General features: G+C 35.6%; 1 protein-coding gene across 6 annotated transcripts in view; it reads right to left on the reverse strand.

Annotated features, from left to right (window-relative positions):
- Positions 1-26,609, reverse strand: part of LRRFIP2 (LRR binding FLII interacting protein 2) — a 55,709-nt gene that overhangs the window by 18,998 nt on the left and 10,102 nt on the right. For all 6 annotated transcript variants that reach the window (XM_064705062.1, XM_064705060.1, XM_064705058.1 and 3 more), the window contains exons 3-4: positions 18,544-18,630; positions 311-355 (exon numbers count right to left, since the gene is read on the reverse strand). In XM_064705062.1, the coding sequence (XP_064561132.1) occupies positions 311-355; positions 18,544-18,630 (132 nt within the window). The remainder of the gene's footprint in view (positions 1-310; positions 356-18,543; positions 18,631-26,609) is intronic.

Below are 26,609 nucleotides of genomic sequence, written 5' to 3' on the forward strand. Positions count from 1 at the left end.
CTTTACCCTCCTAAATTTTAGCCTTACCTGGTAAGTATTTCTCACACAAAAAAATAAATTTTATAGAAAATTATTACTGGCCAAAAGAAAACTAAAGAATAAATTTTTTCCCTCAGGAAATAAACAGAATAAACCATTAATTCTGGGCAATAAAAAAGTTTATCTAAAATTATTTTTGCAAGCTAACCCTGACAAAAAATACAAAGAATACACAGAATGTGTACTTTTTGAATTAATTCAACACTTGTGATTTGGGAATGAACACTAACTTTAAATAATTTTAAAAGTTTTGAAAATTAAAAACTCTTACCCTTGAAAATATTTCTGAATGTGATTTTTCACTCTTTTCTTCCAGCTGAAAGAGAATAGGGAACATGATTACCTTTCGTAATAAGGAACTACCTAATTGGTATCTTCTGTTCAAAGAGACTGAGAAATATTTTTAAATGAACCCATTTCAAAAATTCCAGATGTTAGCATAGATCAAGACAGGAAAAATGATATTTAGTTTAAAAAAAACAAGTTTTTACCTTAGTTGCAACATAAATGTAAAGAAAAAAGCCAGAAACCTTTCTTTAAAGTTTTTAAAACGTCATTACCAGTACTAAGCAACAAAACACACTTACTCTTTTAAATTTTAAGTATATTTAAATATATATTTCAAGTAATATTTAAAATTCAAGAGTAATCACTGCAAAACTAGATGGCATAACAAATGCAAAGCTTCATGCAGGTACTTCAGGCACTCAGTGACAGCAGGGTGAATGCCCTAGTTAACAGAAAACACATCTGTAAGTTCAATCTCTTTAGTGTCACCTGCGATTAAATCACAATAAAACTGGTTCAGGTAAAAGCCTATAACTGAAGCGTACTAAGTAAAAGCATTCTACAAAATAATTTCAATTCATATTTTATCTACTGAAGACTAAGGAGAAGAACTACCACACTCCCTTATTAGTTAGGAAACTGCTATTGCAAAATTGTATTGTAGATGTCCACATTTTCTACATTTCTATGAATCAAAATAAGTGGGATTAGACACGTATTTAGTATGGTGTCTCACATGTCCTGCTTCTCAAAGAACACCTGTTTTTCTCTATGCCAGAGAAAACAGTTTTGGAAGTCTACTGCCATTACAGAAGAAACAAACATTACTTTATATGACTTTTCTTTTTCCTCCTATTGTGGTTCTATAAAAGCAACATTGCTTCTTCATGACAAATTCACTACCTCCAATGATGTACTGAAATTATAGATTGCAAATATTCGTTACCAGTATTGATCTGGAGGATACATTTAGACTAACCTAAATAAAAATATAAATTTCAAATCTAGTAATAAATAATGATGATAACACAAGCAACCGAGAAGGCAGAAAAACTACCAGTCTCAGCCTCCACATTTCTTTTAGCACAGCATTTATTTCAGAAAGTCAGCTTTATTATGGGAAAAAAAGTGCTAAAGTTTAAGCTGGAGAAATAATTAGTCTTCCATGATTTGAGAATGTACAGATGATAAATAACATGAATTATTACAACTTATACAGCACTGTAACAGTATTAAAATATCATCAAAATGCAAAGTCACAGAAAGTGGTTGTGAGAGTAGTGTAGCTCTCAGTCTCCCATTGGAAGCAAAACCACAGGCAACAGCTGTGGTTTGAACGCAGAGGTTCTGCAGCCTTGCTGTGACCTGACAGGCTGCAACAATAACATCCTTGTGGAGCTTCTTGGAGGGTCTGGTCTGAACTCCTGAACTGCAGTGTGAGGTTGCTGGCCCTTGCTGCACTGCCTGGCAAGGGTACAAAGAATTTGGCTCTCACCTAAGCAAGCAATTACACACTGCCGATCACCACATACCATTCCTTTTGCTCAGCTAAATAAGCACAGTGCTCTCAGCCTCCCTGCCTACCTACTGTATCTGCTAACCCTAAATGCTATTTCAAAAGATATACTTAAGAACAGAAATTAGCCTTTTACTCCATGCTATTAAAGACAAAAGTTTTGCCTGCAAGTAATAAGAATTTTTAGAAGTTACAGCATCAAGAAAGAGAAGGTGGCTAGGTTTGGTAAAAACAACGTTCAGCCTAAAGGGAGCTGCACAGGAAAACCATCATGATAATTTTCCCTTAACATGATCTGTTGATTGACATGGGATTCTGTACAAGTGCATAGCCAGCAAGGAGTGCTTCAGTAATGGATTCTGAAAAAATCTCATATAGGATGAAGGAACACTAAAATGCACTAGTGCGGGTACAGATCTAAGTATTTTTGTCATGAAAAGAAGTAATAGTATTCCAAAAGTACACAGAAACCTCCCCAGCACACTTAATTTCCATAAGAAAAAAATGCAAAATATTTGGGTCTTTAAAAGATTGTTAAGCTTATCACACACAAACACAAAATTGTGAAGTGTTACACTTGTCGCATGCTTCTAGCAACAGGCAAAATCTCCTTTAAAATCAGGAGCATGCTTTTTAAAATTTCATTCAGTACATTTTTATATGAAAACAAGCCCCAAATCCGCAATAAACCAATTTGCAATTAAGTAATTTAGAATGTTTTAACAGTATTTACTCTTTCAGAGTATGAAAAGAAAATCCATGGTTTTGCTGTATTCACCACAGTGTAAATAAAAGCATTACACTCACACTATTCAAAACTTGGCCATAATCTGCATCGGAAACAATGCTTCCCCTGTGGTTGGAACGACTGAAATAATCAGCAGTAGTTTCACTTTGATGAGAAAAATCAGAGAACTTCAAAAGATAAGGAGAAGGTGAAAGAGAACTGAAGATGACACCACTGAATGAACAAAAGTTTATTAAAAAACTAAAAAATCCTACCTTAAATCTCCATTCTTGCACTAAAAACAATGAACATTTATTATTGATTCATCTTCCTCAATTACAGTAATATAAAAAACAACAAAACCAGATACCAACAGGTTTAGTATTAATTTAAGGTCAAACACAAACTACAAACATTAAAACAAAGTGTACAGATCATAAAAGACAGACTATATAAACTGATAAATAAAAAATATAAAAATATTTTTCTCTACAAATGTTGTCTTTTTTCAAATCAACACAAATCCAACAGTGCTATCTATAATCTGGGCTTCTTCTCAATGCTAAGTTTAAGACATCTTAGACTAGAAGGCAAAGTTACTCCCCAAAGATATATGTCAGACTAGCACCTAAAAAGCAGGAGGAAAATGCTAGTGCTCCACATTTCTTGTTAAAAAAGGCAAAATATATCTAAGCACAATTACATCTGCCATGGGAATTCAAGTGAAATACTCAACTGAGAAACATTGTGCATGTAAAACACAGTATTAAACGGCAAGAGTAGGTTTATCGTAACCTTATTGATAACATTCTACTTCAAAAGGCAGAAAGTTAAAAATAAATACAATCTTCACAGTGAAAGTGATTTTAGGAAGAAAATCCTTCTATGAATAGTTTGAAAAGATATTGTCCTTATCCAATTCTCACCATTAAAAAAAAGTTCTTTATACTTGATGTATGTGATTAAAAGCTGGTAAGATGTCTAAAAGTTACATATATAACTGGAATACAAAAACTAGTTTACTGGTGAACACCTGGCTCAGATTATGCTATTTTAGGACTACAGAATTTGTATTTGTTGTCACTGCTATGTTATGTTCTATTTCTCTGACAACAAATTTTCCAGCTATTTTTCAGCTATATCTATATTTAAACTATTATCTTAATTTTCATTAAATGTAGCTAGCTAAGTAAATTTTGATAGCTGGAAATTTGGCTAAACTTTCCTATAGCACTTACATTTCACAAAGTATAGAGATACTGAAGAGAATTCTTCTTATTTATTATGATTACAGCAAAAGAACAACTCGGGCTACAATCTATGACAGTATTGGTCAGTCATTCAAAATCCATTTTGCTGTTGAGAGATCCATGTACCTAATAAACCTTGCTGTCCCTCCTTCTATGCTTTTTGTAGTCCTAGTATCTTTCCCAATGGGGTCATCAAAACGGATAGATTTTAAGATGGAGAAGCATCATACAGTTTCTCACAAGCATTTTCTACCTTTTAGATCTCTCCTACTTGCTCTTCTAATTTTCAGAGAGAACTAAGCTGACTTCAAATGCATTATCCAGAGTAAAACCAAAACACAAGACACAGAAACAGTAGGAAATTAATGTTAAATTATTAATAAGATTTTTACTCATCTGCTTTTCAGGATTATTTCATTAAACAAATGCTTTGAACTTTATTAAGCATTCACTAGTGTGAGTGAATGTACCTTGGCATGACTGGTATAACATATACACAGTGAGATCTTATAGATATATATAGATATTCCTATATATCTTTAAGTATATACTTTTAAGAAATTATCCCAGTGTTAATAAAATCTAAGGAGACAAGCAGCGTTTTCACAATGCAAGAGACTATATATGTATGTCAATACCTGTTACTTTTTAGAACCTCATAAAGCAACAGCAAAATTACCTTTTTCCTACATCCTCAAAAATTTACTCTGATATCTCTTGTAACATTCGTTTCTGACAATGTGGTTTTGTTTAGTACATATAACAGTGTTAATATGTGAGAAATTTTAAAAAGGACTGAACATTTCAATTTAGCCCATACTAGAACACTGATAACTTGTTTTGTTTTGTGTGGCGTGACAAATGAGCAGCTATATCAATGAAACTTAGACAATTGTTCTGTGGCAGAAGCAAAATAAAACTCTTCAAAATCACTTTTCAGCACAAAGAGCCAAGTTTAGAATGATACTTTTAATACAATACAGACCCAAACCCAATTTTTTCTCATTTTGGATACTGGTTATCATAAAAATGAGCAAACTTTTTACTGCATGATATAACAGTTAGCATTAATCCTCTTCCCCAAAGAAAGACTTTTCCACATGTACTGTAGTGTGTTTCATGTGCTTGCCCCATCTATGACATAGGGTGGTAACCCCAACAATGTGCTGTACTTCAGTTACTAGTTGTTTATTACAAACATTAAAAAGATATTTAGAAAAACAAATTCCTTCTACAGTTTACTGTCTTACTGCTAAAAATGTACATCTTGCTAAAAATCACATCCCTGACAAATCAAAACTTCTTATGCCAAATGGAAAAATCCAATCTGCGTGTTGGTCAGTGAAACGATCCCAAGTGGGCATGCTTGTAACTGCTGATGTGTTAATATCAAAGCGTCCACCAAATCGTGCATAGGAATGCTCACCACAGGACTACTCCGGACTGAGCTTGCTCTTGAAGAATAACTGCATTCAGATGGCTAAAGAAAAGTTATGAAGGACACTTTCACAACTTTCATAGATTTTTGTCTGCAGAAAACAAAGATAATGAAAGAAACAACCAGAGGCCTATTATACTAAGAGTGCAAGAACCATCTGAGTTATGTCATCCATCACCACACAACGAGGCCTGAGAAAGAAGGAATGAAGTAGCATGTACATCCAGTCTCAGCCATTATCATGCCACACTCATACACTGTAATTCCTATGCACAGTCACATACTCTCTTATCCTATCTATGCATTTCCAGTTAGTAGCATACCTTTTGTGGAAAAATAAAAAATTAAGATTCTCAGCAGCATTTATTATTGCTTTGAGACATGTCTATTTCCACTAAGAATTCCCTTTAAAAATAGTCAAATACTTTTAAAAAAATCAAATCTTAACTAGCTGCATAATTAAATTAAACATTTAAATTTCAATTTGGTTTTAACTGCTCGGAAGCCTGCAGAAGTTTTAACACACCCTGGGAACTGAAGCTATGCAGTACACTTAGTGATTTTATTTTACAGTCACTCATGCACATTCTCCTCAAAGAGTTATGTTTAAAGGTGCAAGGCTGAAATCTATTTATGCAGTGAATAATAAAAGCAGCTCTGAGCAACGCAACTTAAAGAGAAAAAAAATTACCATTTCATGCTGCTTTGCCCCTCCCTATGAAGAAACCTCCAGCAGAAATTAGAATTATATTTGTATCAGAGCTATACGTAATAGCAGTCTTTACTATATTGTTCTCTCACAGAATCTTTTAACATTTTCTTAAGAGCAAATGCAAAGCCAAAAAAGGTAAATCATGCATTTGCAATCCAGCTGCAAAAGATTTCACTAACTAATTAAAAATACTACATAATATTTGAGGATTTTTAACATAGGTTTAGCATGTCTCTAAATGGCAGTGTAAGATAGATTTGAACTACTATAGGCAGCAAAAGGCATGAAGTTTCTGACGTTCATGCCAGTTTTTAAAGATAACTTTTTGCAAAGCTACACTAGCCTTTCTTATGGCACTATGAGCTACTCTTGATTTTGTAAAGATGCAGATTAGGTTTTCATGCTATTGCATTTTTTCATGTTTATTAAATTTAAATATGGCATCCTATTTAAAAGTATTCAAGGTGTATTTACTGCAAACTTCAATAATCTCCTGATTTCCATCCAAATGTTTAACTTTTTAAAATACTGGTTTGGTATTATACATGCAGTTGTTATTTAGTATGCTTGAATTAGCTTATTCTAACCCCAGTGCTCTTCAGTATCATTGTTGCATTCACCAACTTTATGTTTGACTGTAAAAAGAGCAGCAAAACAGCAACTACTAAAATTCTTTAAAGAGGCAACTTAACAACATTAAGAAAATTAAACTCAACGCCTCCAGAAAATTATACACACAAAATGCAATAGAAAAATATTTAAAAAATGCACATGTAATACTGTCAAACCTCATGACCATACAATACAAATTTAAGGCAACCATGCATATGGTGCTTACAAAACAAACTGATACTTCTTATCAAAGCAGTGTTTAAAGAAGACACCTATGAAGAAAAGCGTAATTTTGTATTTATACTGGGCCATTCAAACATCTAAAGATAAGTAAGGTATTGTTTGACATTGTACTAACCCTGTAGCTCCTAGCTGGTGCCACTGGATCACTGTATAGAGAAGATGACTACAATGTGAAGAACAGAACAAGTCAGAAATACTTTTTCTGCATACACACATTTAAAAATGTATGTTCTATATTCCACTAAAGTCCTAAAGATTTAAATACTAAATTTTAATCTATGTATAGTAGACAGAAACTTTCAGGAAGGGTGGGAGAGCCTCCAAGAAAAGCTCTTTGAAATCCATTTAAACATTATCAAACCAGTCTAATATTTTTTCAAGTAGATTTGTGGAAGAGAGTGAAGAAATTAAGTAGTTCTCAAATAACATGTCAGTTTTCTCTAGCTAGTTATTTAGACCTGGCCATGACCACAGCTGCAAGTACTGGAAGATAATACTCATCTCATGATATATCAGTATTTTATAATTTATATTAAGATGGAAAAAAGTACTGCAATGGTATTAAACACTTAGGGCTTTTTTGTTGTTTTTAAAAGACAGGAATTTGAAACAGCAACTGTCAGAGCTGCTGGTTGTTTTCTGTATATCATACAGAATCATGAAACAGAAGTTATTTTAAATTTAAAACTTCACATGCAGAATAATCAGCATGCTACACAATGATTTTATAAAACACAACCCTTACAGGCAAAAAATACAACTGTTACCGCTTTTCACTGTAATAATTGCAAGTGTCATAGAGATACGTTAGTGTCACACAGCATAAGTAAGGAAAACCACATGTACATATTTTATGTAAATAATTAAGGTTATATAGAAAGAGTAGACAGACCCAAACACGGTAGGAAGGAACTGGTTTACTATATCCAAGGCTGCTATAATTTCTTTGATCATAGTAACTTCCACTCTGAGGGGTGAGGAAGGAAAGAAGAGAAAAAACAAAGGTTGCATCTGTAGATGTTGCAAACAAAACTTTTATCTTAACATTACCCAAGTGTTCCCAAGCTTAGACCTTGTGCAGAATGCTGCAAAGTTTTCCCTAATGCTGACCCCAAAACCATTTAGCTTTCTTAAGCAAGTAAATAATAAAAGCCTCAAAACTACTATGTACTTTGTATATCAGCATTAACTGTATTTCTGATGCCATGCTCAAACAGAATAGTACATAATTTTGGTATTTTTCCTCCATAATAAAATAAAAATTCCAAAAGCTTTTAACAAGTGCAGCAAGAAATACATGAAAAACATAACTGAAAAGACTTGCTAATCATTAGTACAATTATTTACTTTATCTTTTTTACATTAGATATCATTATGAATCAAAGCATTTTGGGGAGAGAGAAGGACAGAAATCCCTAATAATTGAATTGGGGCTGCATGTTTATGTGACACTAGCATAGCCTGTACCCTACCACTATTCTTTACGTCAAGTACACATACTGAAAGTCTACCAATTATATTTTGGCTTATTTCTGCTGGGTTTTGACTCTACACAAATTGCATATATATGAACATGTAAGGCAAAAATTCATACATGCATATATAAAAGAAAAACAAGACAGATAAAAACATGGCAAAAAGCAGTGCCTGCAGAATAAAGCACTTCTTATCTTAACAGGCAACAGAAAGCAGAAATACTCATATTGTTCATTTGTTTAGGAACTAAGGGAACAGGAAAATAGCCCTTCAAAAGCACATGGAGAAATGCTGTAATACAATAATAAGTAAATACAAAATTACTTCAGCCTAGTCTCAACACAAGCATCCACTGCTGTTTTGACCCCTCCCCCAACCCCTACTGCAGTTGCTAATCCATCCATACTAAAAACCGTCTGAAAAATTACATCCAAAATATTTCATTTATTGACACTATATTCACATGTTAAACTTTCTGGAACAGTTTTTGCACAATCAAAATAATCCTCATGCCTTTCTCAATAAGTCACTGGATTAACATCAAGGTCTATGGCAAATTCAATCTGCTGTACATCTACATTTAAAATGTTTCTAACTATCTGATAGAGGACAAGTAGTAGAACATGTATCTCCATCCCAACTGAATAAACTTTAATCCAGAGAACTGCCACCTTTAAATAGTTCCACGAGCCTTTTCCCGGCCTCCAGCAAACAAGCTTTCTATTCAGCTGATTCCATTGATAGTATTGCAGTGATACAAAAACAGTTTCACACACAAATTGAAAGTCAGAATCTGATCAGTATGAGGGGTTTTTTTTTTCCTAAAAACATTTATGAAAATGTCAGGAAGCTAACAATTTTATCCATGATGTTACATACTTAGTATATTTATAAGGAATATTATACTAGAAAACTACCCAATAAACTTTTATGGGAATAAAGAGCTTTCTCCTTTGAATTTTGAGATTAACTGTAAGCATGACTCTAAGAAAGAAATTTAGAGCATTAACACCACTATATAACAGCATCTTCAATCTTAAAATATAAAGAAGACAGACATAAGGATTTAAGGGTTTTATCACCTGAAGCTGAAATAACACAGAAAATTCTAACTACCTAATTAGAAAAAAAGCATTATAGCCACGCTTCTATCACTGTGTTAAAAAAACCTGGCAATTGAAACTATAAACAACTCTATTCTCATTAAAATAGACTTGGCTTAAAGCTAGTGCTCACATCTCACAGAAGAATTTAAATCAATAAACAACTAAAAAAGCTTAACAATACAGACAAATTTAAGCACTATATTGTGCTTGCCTATCTGCTAGCTAATTCACATAACACTGCTATTTAAACAAATACAGCTTTTTAAGCCGCTTAAATATTCCTTTTGGTGGTACTTGTTGCTTGCCTCTTCTTAAGAAACACAGATTTTATGTGGCATAATACCACTGAGAATGTCATGCCATCTACTACCACTTCATAAAAATATGACAGATGTCCTTTAAGTAAAGATATACAAACTAGCTGCTTATTCTCTGGACTGAAATAACTTTCCATTAGATTACGTTAAAGTTTCTATGTGGTAATGCAGAATACGAACAGATGCATACACACTTTTTCCACCAAGGATGTCCTCCAAGTCTAATCTGTATGAGACTTCACTACAAAGTTTAGAAAGAACAATACTAGAAAGCGCTTGCTGTAAGACAGGTGTCTTTTCTTCTTGAAAAAAATTACACATGTAGGCTACAGAAAGTGTTAGAACTGTGTAACTATTCTACATCTGAACATAAGATAGTACAAATTTATATACTTTTTAAAGTATATAAAGAATTTAAAGTCACTAGTTAGTATGATTACACCTTAGAAACAAAGCACAAAAACAGTCTTCCCTCAAAGAGATGCAAAGTATTAACATACAGGGACCAAATATCTTGCAGAACTATCTCAGTGTTGTCATACTAAAGTGAAAGAAAATTAAATAAAGTGGAAGTCATAATGTTAAAAAAAAATTGCTTTTACTTCAAAGAATGACTAAAAAGACCAGAAAATTACAAAAAAGCATATTCTACTAATAATGAAAATTTAAACATGAAGGAATATGCATTTATCCAGATCTGAAGTGCTTTCTGAGGCTGGACCACTAAATAAAAATTAATCTTTTTCCCCAACAGCATCCCATTTTATGAAAAATGAGATAATTTTGGACAGCATTACGCTATGTGAAATATTTCAGGTGATTTTAGTAATAGAATTTTAAACAGTTAAGCCAAGTCTTATATGGCAGATTTCATTAAACTGAGACAACGTTTACAAGGTTATGTAACAAAGGGCTCATCTCCACACAGGCAAAGCACTCAAAAGGAACATCAGCCCCACTGCTGAGCTGTGCAATTCACCATGATGCAATGACATTCCATGGCACCTCACGGGCTCAGGATAGTCATTGCCTACAGGGTACAGGGCATGAAAGACTTCACAGGAGGAAAGGGAAATAGTATTTTGTGATCAGGGAGGAATTAAAGGGAATAGAGGAATTAAAGGGAATAGAGGAATTAAGTGTTTTCAGGAGGAGCAAATGAGTGAAAAAGAAGGAACAGTATGATGAAAGGGCCAGCTATGTGTAAAGAGAATGCGATTCTACCAGAATTGGCAACTCTTAAGAATACTAATAAAAACAGCTTCATAATAATAGTTTAGCAAGTGTCTCATGTTTCTTGTCACTCAGTAACAGCAAAATTTGTGAAGTTTATATGTCTTTTTTTCAACTTAGAAAACTTATATTTTCACATCAGGCTTGTTTTTTTACAGTTCATTAAAAAATTTCACAGGTATTTTGACTGTAGGTAATGTGCAATACAATATACAATTTAATATCAACCTAAGCCAACAGAAAAAAACCCTGACAGCAGTTTTAAAATATGACATTATATAGTAGTAGCATGCTGGAGTATTGCCCAGTATATTTTCCAAAATGAAGAGTAATGAGAGGATTTAAAGAAAAAATATTTTTGTCTATTGTTACATCTGAAAATTTCTTCTAGACATCAGATTAACAACAGAAATTCCCCAGATTTCGATTTTATATTTGTTTATAAGTTAATATAGCCCCGATTTAGTTAATATTATTTCATACTGTATTCATATTATCTCAATAGTTCCAATACATCCAGTATTACCAATATATTAAATGATATTTTAATATTGTAGATGTAATTTATAGACTATGGTCCTTTTTGTTACTAGAAGTATTACCTATAGAACCCATAAGTCACTGGATCATTTTTAATCAACTTAACTATTTATTTTTTCAAAACAATTTCTGTCTCTAATGATTACCTCCAATAAGCAACCTTGCTATCAGAGAATGAAGACATCACTAAGACTCTTATCATCCCAACACTTTAATTGTTAATAGTTTAAAAAAGTATAACAGTCTACTAAAAAACATTTAACTTGCCTAAACTAGGAATACCACAAATATACAGAAATACCCATTACTGAAAAGGCAAAATCTCTGTATTTCAGCCTTGTCTGTTGTTCTAAAATCGCAACATAAAAGAGAAAAATGTCTCCTGTTTTAACTTTTAATAACATGTTTGTACCTGCCAAGACTGATGGACAACCTTTTCCATTTCATTACTTCTCTACTGGGGACATTGGGAGAGAGCAACTGAAGAAATTAATTCCCTTCACACCTGTAAGTGTTCTTTCCTTCAGCTCTCACATTTGCTATCACAAAGTACTTGATTACATCAATCATTGCAGCAATCCCATTAATACCGTGCTCTATAAGCATGCTTTCACCAAACTACTGCTTTGGTAAGTAGACACAGAAAATGTTACAATGTGAACACATCACATTAAAAGTCAAAAGCGTGCTCATTCCAAGTTACACACCACAAGAGCTCTCCTTTTGGAGGTACTTGCTCGGCTCCTGTGAGATGCACTGACATCTGAGGAACTCTTGAGAATGAAATTATAAAAATACATTAAGATATGAAATAAATTTTTACATTTAATTCTATTACTCTTCACTGAATGACAGAAAATAACCAAGGCAGTCAAAGAAATTCTAAGTAAGCCCTCCAAAAATGAGCTTAGCTATCTGCCCAATTCAAACCCTCTTGTTTAGACAACAGCCAATTACTAAATCTCTCTCTTAGCATATTTACTGTTAGCCAAGACAAGAGCAGATCTGAGCAAATCTGTATCAGCTCCCAAGTTTCTAAGAGTTGCACATAGCTATTTTACATGTTTTCTTGATAAAGCATTTACTGTTCAAAATTATTTGGTAAAAATACCTGTGCAGCAAATTGCAGAAATACTTAACACTATGGCTTGCACGACATTACATAAAATTCTGTTAATCAGAAAATACATTTAATTGCAAACACGTCTTAGCAAGCGACAATCACCTTTTTTTAAAGTCACACAAAGAAACAGCTCATTCCAACTTCCAAAATACATAAAACCAACCCTTTTATTTTAGTAATTTGTCCCTTTCCTGGCCTGTATACCCAGATCAATGACCAGCTGATTTCTACGCAGATCCAAGACGAGGAAAACGTTACCATAATCTCAAGAAAACTGCTCTTTAGCAATATATATATGGCCTAGAGATGACATAAGAGTCTATACAAAAAATATTTCTGTTAGCAGTCTTCAGGATACCTGACATCATTTGGCTAAATATTTTGCTATTAATGAATAACATATTCCCACCTTCTCCAAGAAAGAGAATCCTGCATCATACCAAACTCTTCTTCAAATTGTATCTTAAGGTACTGATACCTTTTCTTTCACAAATACTACAGACACACAGTAATACTCCAAGTGCAAGAAAAGACTAGAAGATTGAAACATAAAAATAAACTACCTTTTTAACACTGATGGAAATAAAACACCAGATGAACTTAAACACTATATGTCACTTAAAATTACTAAAACTGCAAATAGTTATGAGACTTGCAGCGTCATCCTCTCCATTAGAAAAAAGGAACCAGAACCCAAACCCTTTTTTCCTTTCATTTGGCTCCTGAAAGCTGTGATCAAAAAGAAAAAGTATATAGTTTGAACACAAACCAAATGTGAATGTCGACTGGACGGGTGAGAGTATCTGGCTCTCTCTGCATCTTCCTGAGAAAGAAGAAATGCAGGGTTATTTCGCAAGGAAGGAATAAAAAGCCTGACACAATACCAGGAAGCCAAAGTGAGCAACATGCTTTTAGCACTTTTAATGCTATGTGTCATTTTGAATAATCCATGGTGGCAAGTAAACTCATTCAAGTTAGAAGAGCTCATTTCACCTGATTTGGGTAAGCATGCCAAGATATCACATTAGGGAATATAAGTAAGGCAGGTTAATATAATTAATAATTAGTGTTCAGTAGTCAGTTAGTCTTTCTTATGATTAATAATGCAGAAAAAAGCACAGAACTGTTTAAATTAAGAAATAAAAGTAAAAATAGAGAGCTTTACAAAATTTAAAGGACGCTACTAAGAAATGTACCATATAATTACCACATTCAGATTTTAAGTAATTTACAAAGTTATTTGAAGCCTAAGAGAAATTATTATTCTTAGTTGCCTCATATATATTTTGCTTTTTTTTCTCTATTACAGAAACAAAGCTTGTTAAGCAAATTGACTATTTTTAAGTTCTACAGCTAGTTTTGCTATACAGTGACAGTGAAAATAATAAACCAAACTCAAAATCTGAGTGATGACAATAGCTAAGGCACCTTAATAGCTTTTTTTCTATTTAAGGATGAGAGAATGTTCATTTTGGTTCACACAAGAGAATATGTGAAAGAAGCAAGACAAAAACCGCAACTAATTTAAAATCAAAACATATTTCACATGCCATAAGCATTTCAAATTGTTACAGTATGAAAATATGTTAAGAATAACCTTAATTTTAAAACTATCCCATTTGGAGGCTACAGCACGGTTCGAAAAGTAGGAATTGCTCCTTAACTTACCTATTTCCTACAGTTTTCAATATATTGAACTATTCTAAAGATTGTAAGACAGTTATTTATAGAATTATAGGCTTTGTCTCCAGATAATAGATGCTATCTAAAGACTAGATTTCTTCTTGCTTATGGTCACATGGTTATCATCTGCATTTTCACTGGATACATTAATTTGTTTAAAACTATTTTACAACTATTCAGTATTCAATAGGCCGATTTAAAACTCTGCCAGAGAATTGTCATGGGGGGAGCATAGGTTCATTTCATAATGATATTTTAGTCTTCCTCTCTATACTATTTGTTTTGAGGTTTAAAATGAATGCTCAAGCTATTTAACTTTTCAACACAATATAGTTAGATCATTGCCAATTTTAAATATTCTTTGTATCTCTGGTCTAAATGGACAAGTATCTCTTAGTATCTCCAGCAGGCAAGAAGAAAATTTGCTACTTAGATAAGATTCCTCTTAATTGCTGGGTAACAAGTCTCTTCCTGACATTCCATTAGAAAATAGAAAGCCTGTGTTAAATGTTCAGCATATTCAGGATTATGCTCTACATTATGTACTGCAAACAGATAGGTGCTGCTGGTAGCTCAAGCTTGATTTCTAAAAAGTTCAAGTTAGAATTATGCACGTTATCCAATACAGAGGTTACATCTCTCAACCCAGGAAAGGAGTGCACATCTCTTTAGAAATCTCCTGCAGCAGATGTGCCCCTTAGGACTGCAAAAGGAAGGTGGCATTCAGCTGAGTGGCATTAATTTTGGTGAGATTCCTCACAAATACCATATTTTAAAAACCTTTGATCTCAAGCAAAAAAAACCTTCAAAGGTACATTCCACCAAGAAATACAGAAACTATGCTGATCTTGAGAACATGAGAACTAATGTATACACAAATATCAGACAGACAAAGAGACAATAATGAGGGAATACAACTTTGCAAATAAAATTCTAATGACAGTCTTAGGATTTCTCAACAGATATTAACTGCCATTGTAGTTTTAACTATTTTAAATGATGGCTAGTCTCAGGATGTATTACTAAAATCTTGGTGATTCAAAACATTCCCACAGTGAACACTTTCCTAAAAGCCAGAAAAACCCCTGACATCTCCCATATACCCTTTTAAGAAGCACATTAATTTTGTGAAAGGAACCCTCCAAAGAAACTTTGCAATTAAGTCAGTCTCACTCCAGTGCTAGGTAAAATCACAGAAAATCCTATTTTGGGAGGTACTGAAAAACACCTTTGGGAAACTCAGTCATTGGTCACAGCCAGGATGGCTTCATGACTGGAAATTCCTGCTTGTCGAACCTCATTTTGTTATACAACAAGATAATCCACCTAAGTGACCTAGGAGAGTTGGTAGATTGTATCTTTTTTGCCTTCAGCACAGCTTTTGATACTGTCTCTCAAAGGATGCTTCTAGACAATGTGGCCTGCACATAGCTGAATAACCATGTTATGTGATGAATGAGCAAATGGCTCACAGGTTGGGCACAAAGGGTTGTAGTGAATGGAGTGACGACAAAATGGCATCAGGTCACTGGTAGGGTTCCACAGGCTCATCTTAGGCCCAGGTCTCCTTATAAATGACTTGGATGCAGAACTCAAGGAATAGTAAGTTGGCCGATGACACCAAATGGGAGGAGCTTGAGGGCAGGGAGGTCCCACAGCAAGACCTCAACAAACCAGAGAGATGGGCAACCACCAACCATAGTGTCTTGGTTTGAAAGACAGGTGCCTACCAAGGAAGATGGGAACCTCCCTGGGAATGGAAAATGTGACCCCCTTCCCTCCAAATTATTATAACTTCAACATTACCGGGCTGTCAGGCAAAGATATGGGAAAAAGAATAACAGTTCTTTACGTGTGTGTGTGTGTGTAGATATATATATACAAACATATATATATATGTATACACACAAAACGAGGTAAACAAACACCAACAACAGCGGGAGCAACAACAAACAGAACCACTAAAAGCCTTCTCCCGGCTGTGGCACTTTCCCCTTTGGTGCAGTTACGGTCACAGCCGGCAGGGCAGGTACTATGAGTCCCCCACAGCCGCAGGGGGCGCTGTGCGTGAGCCCCACTGCCTCTCTCCAGGTGGGTAATGGTGGCACAGCCAGCGGGAGAGACAGACAGGGGCTTCCTCTACAAACGCATAGGAGGCAGCTGGTCCTGGTGCCCCTCTGGATGATAAAACAGACGGCAGTAGGAACCCTGAAGCAGTAGGCTGGAAGGCAGGCACACCTGGGATGGTAAAAAGTGTAGCAAAACTCCAGAGCCATGCCAGGATCTGCAGGGTATCCCAGCCGGCAGGCAGGGGCAGGGAATATCGGTTAAAGTGTAGTAAAAAACCAGAAGCAGCAGCAGAAAACAGCAGCACTGGGCAGCAGCAGATGGCTTTCTGCAAGCACCCAAGAGACACTCCCTCCAGAAGGGGGAGAGGGTCAGGGTCCTGGGTTTTCCTCCGCAGCACCCGAGGAGATGATGATCCAGTGAGATTAGATATTGAAAAGGTCCCAGTTCAACAGCTGCTCTTACTAGCAAAGGCTCACCTGTGTTAAGGAAAAGCAGTGCACAACATAACTCTGCATTGACAATGGATTCTGCCCACAGCAGCAGCGCAAGTGTCTATACTCCAAGACTGAGAGAGAGCAAGGGACAAGAACAGCCCCTCACCCACCAGCCAAACTCTCATATTATCTCTGCTCTTCCCAAATGAAAGCACCCCAGCTAAGAGACTGCAGCCAGCTGCACCCCTTCCCCCCATCTTGGACCCATCCTTTGTTTCTCTCAAGTATCCATTGTTCTGGTCTCTTAGGCAACAAATGGGAGAGAAATTCCCTAAGAAAAAAAATATTGAACAAATCCTAACCTCCAACACATACGAAGTTTAACAAGAGCAATTGCTGGATTCTGCACTGGAGAGCAGCACCACGGGGTCCTGACTGATGCAAGCTAAATGTGAGTCAGCAGTGCCCGCACAGACAGGAGGCTCTCCTACTGTGTCCTGGGTACATCAGGCACTGCATCATCAGCTGAGCAAGGGAAGGGATTGTCCCGCCCTGCTCTGCTGCAGCCTCGAGTCCTGCGTGCAGTTTTGGGTGCACAACATGAGATCCAAAACTATTAGAGAACCCCCCAAAAAGGGCAACCAAGACAGTGAAGGGGCTGGAGGGCAAGCTGAACAAGGAGCAGCTGAGGTCACCCTGTCTGCTCAGCCTGGAGGAGACTGAGGGCAGTCCTCATTGCAGTATTGAGCATTCTCACAAGGGGAAGAAGAGAAGCAGGACTAGTGATAAGGACCCAAGGGAACAGTCAGGGGAGGGTTGGACCATGTACAGATATAATTGAACCGCATACATGTACAGTTTATATGTCTGTGTGTATATGCATTGTTTTATACATAATTAGACACTTTGAAATAACACACAGCAAACCATTAGTAAATTACTTCCTCCAAAATCCTGTGTTAGTTCTCTGAGTGGCTAAAACATGCACAACATGTGATTTTAGCCTACCATCCATTTCTGGATATGAGCCCATTTTCTATCATATAAATGCTGAGAAAACTACAGAATGGAAAAAGAAAACCAAACAAAAAGTTTCAAATATAAATTAGAGTCACCACACAAGACTGGATTCCTGAATTGAAAACTCAGAAATATCTACATTAATTACCATGTAATCATCAAAATAATAGCAGACATCTATAATTCAAAAACTCAAACTGTGGTACAATGAGAACCATATAAAATTGAGGCAAAAAATGTTCTGCATATTTCACTTATTACACAGGAAAAAACCCCACAACCACCAAGCATGAGCAGTACATGAATTTGAGTGCAATCATGATAAATAATAAATTTGTAATGTTTTACATTGAATTCCTAATGTTTTACATGCAATGTCAAAACCTGAATTAAATGCAACAACTATGCAATAACTAGACTGCTGAAAACCTAGCTTATAGAATTTTTTTTCTCAAGAAATGCAAACTTTTTCTAGGAGAAACGTGTGAAGCAACACACAACTGTATGTGCAAATATTACCCAATTTAAATTATTTTCTTAAAAGAAAGATATTGACAACAGGTATTTACTGTGAATCCTTTTAGTATAATCCAATTCTAACGCTGAAAATACTTGTCCAAAACTGAATTACACTAAAAGACAAAATCTTATGGAAATGCAGAAATAAATATGAAGTTTTGTAAAGGTCTGCAATAATTCCTGGTGAATTACACTACCTCTTTTTGCTGTCGCTCCAGCTCTCTCATACGTATATCTCTTGCTTCTGCTCGAGCCGCCCGTTTTGCTGCAAGTCTGGCTTCAGCCTACAAGTAAATGGAAAATAATTAAAGTTTAAAAAAAGTTTTTTGAATAATGGTTTGAGTACTCAAATCTCTTCACAAATACACATTAAGATTTTAACATCATAATACAGAAGTGATCAATAATGAAATTTCAAAAATAATATGCAACTAAACTCTTCCAAGATAGCATTACTAGTTGAAAGAATTAGATGGTCATTAAAAAGTCACAGAATGGCTTGGGTATGAACAGATCATAAAGATCATCTACTTCCAATGCCCAGATCAGGTGCCATCAACTAAAGCAGGCTGCTCAGTGCTCCATCCAGCCTGGCCTTGAACAGTTCCAGGGATGGGACATCGACAACTTCTCTGGCCACTTGTTCCAGTGGCCAGGACTCACCACTCCCCTAGTAAGAATTTCCTCCTAACATCTAATCTAAACTTACTCTCTTTACTTCAAAACCATACATTCCCCTATGTCCTAACGCTATCTGCCTGTGTAAAAAAAACTTACTCTCCCTGTTTCTCATAAGCCTGTTTCAGGTACTGGAAGGTCACAGTGAGGTCTCCCCAAATACATCTCTTCTCCAGGCTGAACAACCCCAGCTCTCTCAGCCTGTCTTTATAGGTGAAGTGCTCCAGTCCTCTGAGCATCTTTGCTGCCACCAACAACAACTTCTCCCAGTCTGGACTCGCATCTGAGGTTGCCCTGACTGACATGCAGTATATTGTATCTGGACTTGTTGACCTTCAAGAGGTTCTCATGGGCCCAAATGTGTCCATGTGGCTCTGGATGGCATCCCATCCTTCGGTTGTGCCAACTGAACCACTGCTTCACAGATCTGCAAATTTGCTGAGGGCACACTCAATCCCACTAACAGTGTCATTGATAAAGGTATTAAACAGCCCTGGGAATATGAGGGAATAAATTTTGCCATATAGCTGAAGTTTGAAGAAAGCACAAGCTCAATTTTTTCATGTTTGAATAGTGAGCTGACAAAAATTCTCTCAAATTCTTTAAATATTAAACCACTGAAGACAGGTTTTCCACCAAAGATTCCAGCTGTCTATGTAATGCTAATTAAAAGTCTTTTGAGAATCAGCAGCAGCTAAAAATTCAGAACTCCTAACAAACAACCAATTAAACAAGTTCTTAAAATGTAAAATCCAATAGATTTTTGGTTTTTTGCTTTTGATTAAGGATAGAGTTTTCCTTGCTTTTGCCACTGTCACAGCAAGTAAAACATTGGAAACCTATAAAGCTGTTTTACTGCGCTTCAGGAAAATGAAACAGGTATATAACTTGGGAGGTTAACTTCAAATTATGATTAGACTACAAGCACAAAATATCAAATAATGACAAGACAGAAGGCAGACACACTATAGCTTTATTACTCAAAACAGTTTGTCTTAACTCCAAGTGACTCATGAAGACTATTTTTTCTGAATTTTGCATATGCGGATAAAACAATCCGAGGCTGTGTCAACACTCCTGACTGCCATAATGCAATCTTCCTTCAAAGCAGCTTAAAGCTACTCCTCTTTCTACATGATGATAACACCAAAGCAAAGCAAGAAAATTGCCATGCAAGAGGAAGTACTTCTATTTGTAGCCCATTATTGCTTTGTCTTATATAAACTGTCACACTGACAGGTATGCAGCACAGAAAGAAAAAGGACTCAAAAAGCTAATAAGCTTGGGTTTAGCTTTGTTTATAAAATTGCAGATATATGCATTTGGCCTTTATGCTCTGGCAAGGTTTTACTATTAAGTTACAAATTTAATACAAAGATAATACCATTAAGATACAAAGTTATTTGGTTTACTGATTCATGTGAAAAATCAATTCACATTTCACCACTCTCCCCTAGTCATACACCCAGAGACCTAACTTTAAATGCCTACAGTAAAAGGGAAACTCCATTTCTTAGCATTTACTAAACTGTTGATAAAATATGTTATAAGTAAAAGTTATGTTAAATTGGGGTATAGTTCAAATATATTGTATTAATTATGTTATATTAATTGTATTATGTTAGCATGTTCTAGGAGAAGGGCCCAGCGTTTGGCTGGAAGGGCAGTCTGGCGGGGCAAGGCGAGGTCGAAGAGGGATTGGATGGAAGACCTGACCAATCATTCGAAGCCCTGCAGAAACGATTGGTCGAGAATGAACGGCAGTAAAGACCAATGAGAAGCCTGGAAATGGACCAAGCACCATGCAGATCCAAAATGGACCAATCCTGGACTTGAACGGGGCTATAAATGGGGGGAGCTCGGTTGGGTCAGGGTTCTTCTTTTTGGATACTTGTGTTGTGGGGAGAACCCAGCACACTTGGGGTGAGCGCACTGTTCTGTTTTTGGCTCACTGTGTGGGTGCCTGGGCTTATCCTGGGCACTCTGTTCCTTGCAGTTATTTTAATAAACGAGAACCTCTTCCTCCAGAGAAAGTTTGGCCTCGTTCATATTCGTAACAAATACAAGTGAATTTACAAGTATTTGTCATAAAATGGGTGCCAGAAATTGAAGAAAAAGAAAATTTTATATTTTTAGCATTTTTTTTAAGAAATGGCTTAATATTACATTAATTTTTAACCTGAGCAACTAGATTCCTGTAAAAAGCCCACAATCTCAAAACGACAAAAACCCAAGAGAAAAGTTGCAGTACCATTAGAAAGGCCATAATACCAAATAATTCTTAATTCTCAGTAGATCTGTTAGAGCACAGGCCTCATTCTCTTGACACAGCAATCACACAAGTCTTCATAGCTATATTATTGAAATTCAAAATTAACAATAATAGAGAAACAACCATAATTCAGAAGGACATAGTTTTCTTCCTGGGTGCTGCTATTCACTCTGTTGCCTTACTAAAAAAGCCCATGAAAGCTGTGAAACAAATCACCACCAACAAATCCTTAACAAAAAATTTCATCTGCTCCATTGAAATAAAGTCTTTAAATACCTGCTAAGGAAAATGTAGAGCCACAATAGCTTTAGATAAAATCTGAACTATAGGAGGAGAATGGAAACACTAGACTACTCATTTTGTTTTTTGCTTTTTTTAATAAACCAGCAAAAGTAGAGGGAGTCATGTTATCATGCTTCTCAATTGAACTAGAATTTGACTTCAGAGAGCGTACCAAATACATCCCTATTCGTTGCTCATAGCAGCTTGGGAGCCAATACAGATTGCTTTCTACAGCCTGCATTAAACAAAGTCCAGTCTTAGAAAAGGATAGACTGTCCACCACAGCCTTGGTTTCAGTTTCTCTGGTCATTCTCTATACAGTCTTTAGACCAGACACATTAATAAAATATATTATAATAAATATCCATTGTAATATTATCTAATTGAAGTACAGCTTATTATAAAGTATTATAACATACCAAGTTTCTATTTTTCTGAAGTAAAAATTAAACTATGTATTGTCCAAGATCTAGCAACTCTGACATCATTTCAGAAGCTTCCTAAGGGAACTTTCAACTGATAAAAAGAAATGGGATAGCTGAATTTTCTTGAAAAAATAAGATATGAGGTATATAAACCTGGTGCACTTGCACTAGTGGCTTAAATGGAAAGAATGTTATAAAATCTGGAAGGAAAACAGCCATTAGGTAAAGATACAATAATTCATCATGGAATTTATTCAGGGAATTGACCACAAAAGGACATAGAAGACTACAGAGGAAATCTTTGTAACAAAAGAAATTGGGTAGGAATACAAGGAAAAAAGTCCTTGAGAATTTACTTGGATAAGAAAAAAGGACTAATTAATAAATTATTAAATTATAACTAAATCTCTAAATTTTCTTTTGTATATGAACACACTCATACTATTCATATTTACCTTCCACTCTGGGACAAATTTGTGTTTTTAAAGCAATCCTGTATTTCTTTGGGTATTAGCTCTGGTCTAAGTAACAAAGCAAAGCAATCTGTTCACCACAGTTCTGGAATTACTCATTTCAAAACAGATACCTAAAACCATTACTTGAACAAAAAAAACCCCAGCATTTCCTTGTCACTGCGTAAAAAGCATTTCATTCTAGAAGATTATTATCCTGGCTGTTTTCAAGCAGTTAAGCAGTACCTTACAGCAGTATTCACTTTGATTGGTTTATTTTATTGCATATATTTAGTAAATACAGAGGTAGCAAGACAATGTTGTTCTTCTAGGAGGTCACAGTTTCCTGATTTTCACCTAAAATCCAGTTATTATAACCTATTTATAGTCATTTAGAAAGCCATCTCTACTTCTTCAATTTTTTCATATTTGTTTTTAAATATGTATTCTACCACAATCTTTGGAAAACTCAGCTCAACTTTCAAGGATAACATGTAGTTCTTCAGTTATACCAAAATTATTTTTGGCAAGAAAGAAAGAAGAAAAGAAAGATGAGACTTTAACTTGACTGCCATTGTAAAAATTGAGTCTGGAGTCTCTCCTTTCTGATGTATTTTTCTTAGTCTCTTCATAGTAACAACCATGTTTTTTTCCCAGGTAAGCAGTATAAAATTAACACAAAATTTATATGGTAGAGGCTTCCCTCCATGCTGAGCAAGGAGAAGCATAATATCTATCTCCATAATGTAGATAGGCATCTTTTTCCTTCCCTTGCCTGCAAGAAGAAATTCACTAGAAAGTAACAGTATTTTATTTTTAATTTTTATATTCTGGAGAAGGTGATTCTTTATTTAGGTTGGACTCAGCATAAAAGCTTCATAAGGTTAAAATACAGGCTATCTTAAAATGTTATTCACCTCTGAAAAAATGTGAATTATTTTGTCATCATGGGCCGATGTATACATATTACATGGAACTCGTTTCTCCCTCTGGCAAGGGATGTGCAGTCCTGCAGTTTCCAACGCAGGAGGCCCGGGTAGGGAGCGTTTCACTTCCTCCACCAGATGGCAGCAGTGAGGGAACTGAGCGCCCCTGCTGCGGGACCCGCTGCTCCCCGTCTGCCACGGGTCCGCCCAACGGCGCTAGGACACCCTGCCAGCTCTGCTCAGCAGCGGGGTGAGAATGATAATGTTCACTGTAATTCTTAAAAGATAACTACGTACAGCAACTGAATTTCACCTTTTCTCATCAAGCAAACAGAGGAGGATTCTGTGCCAAATTCCAACCCCCCCATGGCATGGGGGTTGGAATTGGATGATCTGTAAGGTCCCTTTCAATTCAAACTTTTAGCTCAACTATGATTCCTTCTGCTGCTCGATTTTTCTGTATTCTCATTCCCATGCTTTTTGCCCTTATCTCCCTACTGTCTGATGAAATCAAGGCAACATCATCACTTATGTGCCAAAAGTATTTCTTATGGCTCCTCAGAAAACTCTTTTCCACTTACTTCTCATGTCTCTGCCCCATTTGCCTACAAACAACAAAATCTTACGTTTTTAACATGACTTAAAGTTTTAATAGTCTTTATTTTTGATGTCTCATTCTTTTTCCTCTTATTGTACAGATTCACATATATATTATAACATCTCTAGAATATCTTATATCCTATAAAATATCCTTAATCACTTTTAAAAACAAAAGCAAACAAGGTTTTGAATTAATACTAAGGTAGAAACAGCCAATTGAAAAATATTTAGTGACCTCTTACCAAAACAAAATTAAAAAATCACCTAGCATCTACAAAGACAATATCCATGAGGATGGAATTCTTTGGGACTTTGCTTGTTTTCTTAACCTACACAAAGAGGAAAGCACATACGAAACTTTAAATAGATTCGTATGAAAAAGACTGTTGTTAACTGTTTCTAAATTCATGATATAGCTCTCAAACATTTAAAAATATTCAACTCAGCTTTTTCTATCATGGCAATTCCGCAACATTACATCTCTATCAAAGTAAGAACAACTGCACTCTGCTCACAGCTGAGCTACTACAAAGTGAATTTCAAATCAAAATTAATCTTTATTCTCTCCCATGAGAAAACACCTTAAGAGTTTTCCACGCCCTTGCTATATAGTGAAAATAGTCATGGGAACAATTCCTGAGAAAAAATCCACCAAACCAAAACACAGAGACAACATTCTACAAGGCAGAAACACAGTGAACGTTGTTGCAATGTTGCTTGTCCACAACCTCTAGTTCTCTGTCACCTAGTTACACAGCCCTGAAGAATGGAAGAGCTGCTGATGGTAACACTCAAAGAAAGGCTGTGAATGGTAAATCCTGATTGTGCCTTCAAACTCCTGCTTAGCAGGTTGAGGACAGTGAGATGACATGTGTCAGACTTATCACTCTCTGCCATGATATTCATTGTATCTGAGCAGTGCAAGAACACAGAAGTGACTGAAACCTCTGTTCTCACATAATTAAATTAAACTGGTTTTGGAAAAAGAGGTCTCATGTAATCCTAAAAGATGGTGATGACAGGTTACTGCTAAATATTTAAAATGAACAATGTGTCTGAAAATACAGACAAGTGAAACAGTGATGCACAACTCAGCCAATGATATTCTGTCGGCTAAGGAATTTAATAAGGGGAGAATCCCCACAACAAACACACAGGGAAAACATCTTGAGATCATATCAGCTGTGTTCAATGTAGACTGTGAACATAACCTTGAAAATATGAATCTCAATTTTCATTTATATAACAACGTGGGAATTTTCAAGCAGTTAAGTCTTTTTGTTTAACAAATGAGACTAAAATGTTGCCAGGAGCCTGAAGTTACGCTAGACAATCATTACCTGTACTTTGGGAAGCTCAAACTTTGCACAAGACACATGAAACTGTCTTCTACACCAGGTGACTTTTTCTTTGTCAATCTTAGAAAGCTAACCGCTTCAGAACCCATTATAAAAGCTAGAGAAAGAACCAAAAGGTCATATAAAAAAACTCTATATTTTCAGGAGATAGGCTTTTTTATTTCTTTTAAATGATAAGCTGACTTCTAATTAACCTTGCTGTAATTAGAATACACTCATCACTACTCCATTTTAATGTAGCTGGGTGCTTTGAAACCCACAGTTCTGTTATCTCCTTGCAGGAAACACATGGACAATATATCTACACCTGCTCCTGCAGCTTTTGAAAAAAGCATGTGTGTTTAAAGTTTTGTCTCTTTACAATATCAGTAGGAAAGAAAGTGTTAGGGAGGGGGGAAGAAGTGTTCTGAAGGTATTATTATTATTCGTTTAGTTTCTGTTAATATAAGCTTTCTTTATACCCTTTTAAAGTTTTGAGCCTGCTTTGCCCTCCTCTTAATCCTATCCCACAAGGAAATAAGCACATTCTAGTAAATGCACTGGCGTTTAGCCAGCACTGAACCCACTACATTAATTAGTGCATTGGCTGAGAAATGTCAAATTGGTGAACCAAAACCACCACACAAAATTGGTGTTCAAACTAAAATCACCACAGTCTGATAGACTGCTGTACCAGGATAAGACTGCCAAACTGATCACCTATGAGTAACCTCTCTTCAGACACTGTCAAATAGGGAAAGTGCATTGCTTCCAGGAAAGGATGCACAGATAGATAGATCCCCGTCCCTGGATCACCTTGACTCTTCCTCAGTTCCAGTCAGCAAGGAAATTCAATGTCAGAAAAAATAATACACCATAGTATAAAAAGTAGGTCCCTAAGAAAGAGGTTTAGCAGCTCAAAAGTTCTTGAAACAAGGGAGAAATTCACTCTAGTGTTGATGTTTTAGCATATTTGTGTGTAACACAGAGACACTGTAAAAATGCCTCTGTCTATTATCTCAATGCATAGTCCCACACCAAGGAAAATATGTGGAAGAGCTCTCTATATAACAGAAGTTAAGTACAAGAAATAAAGGGGAGGGGACAGCCAACAGAAGAAAAAAGTTTTCTGATGCAAAGGAAAGATGGAAAAAAACCAAAGAAATATCAAAGAGGAAGCAGTCTGACCAGGTACCTCAGATGCTTACAATAGTGCCCTTATTTTCCATTAAATATTTTCATTTAAAATGACAGCAGATTGAACCAGTGCACTAAAATGACTATATGGAAA

Source organism: Zonotrichia leucophrys, chromosome 2 (assembly GCF_028769735.1).
Source record: "Zonotrichia leucophrys gambelii isolate GWCS_2022_RI chromosome 2, RI_Zleu_2.0, whole genome shotgun sequence".
In the NCBI taxonomy this organism is placed as follows: domain Eukaryota; kingdom Metazoa; phylum Chordata; class Aves; order Passeriformes; family Passerellidae; genus Zonotrichia; species Zonotrichia leucophrys.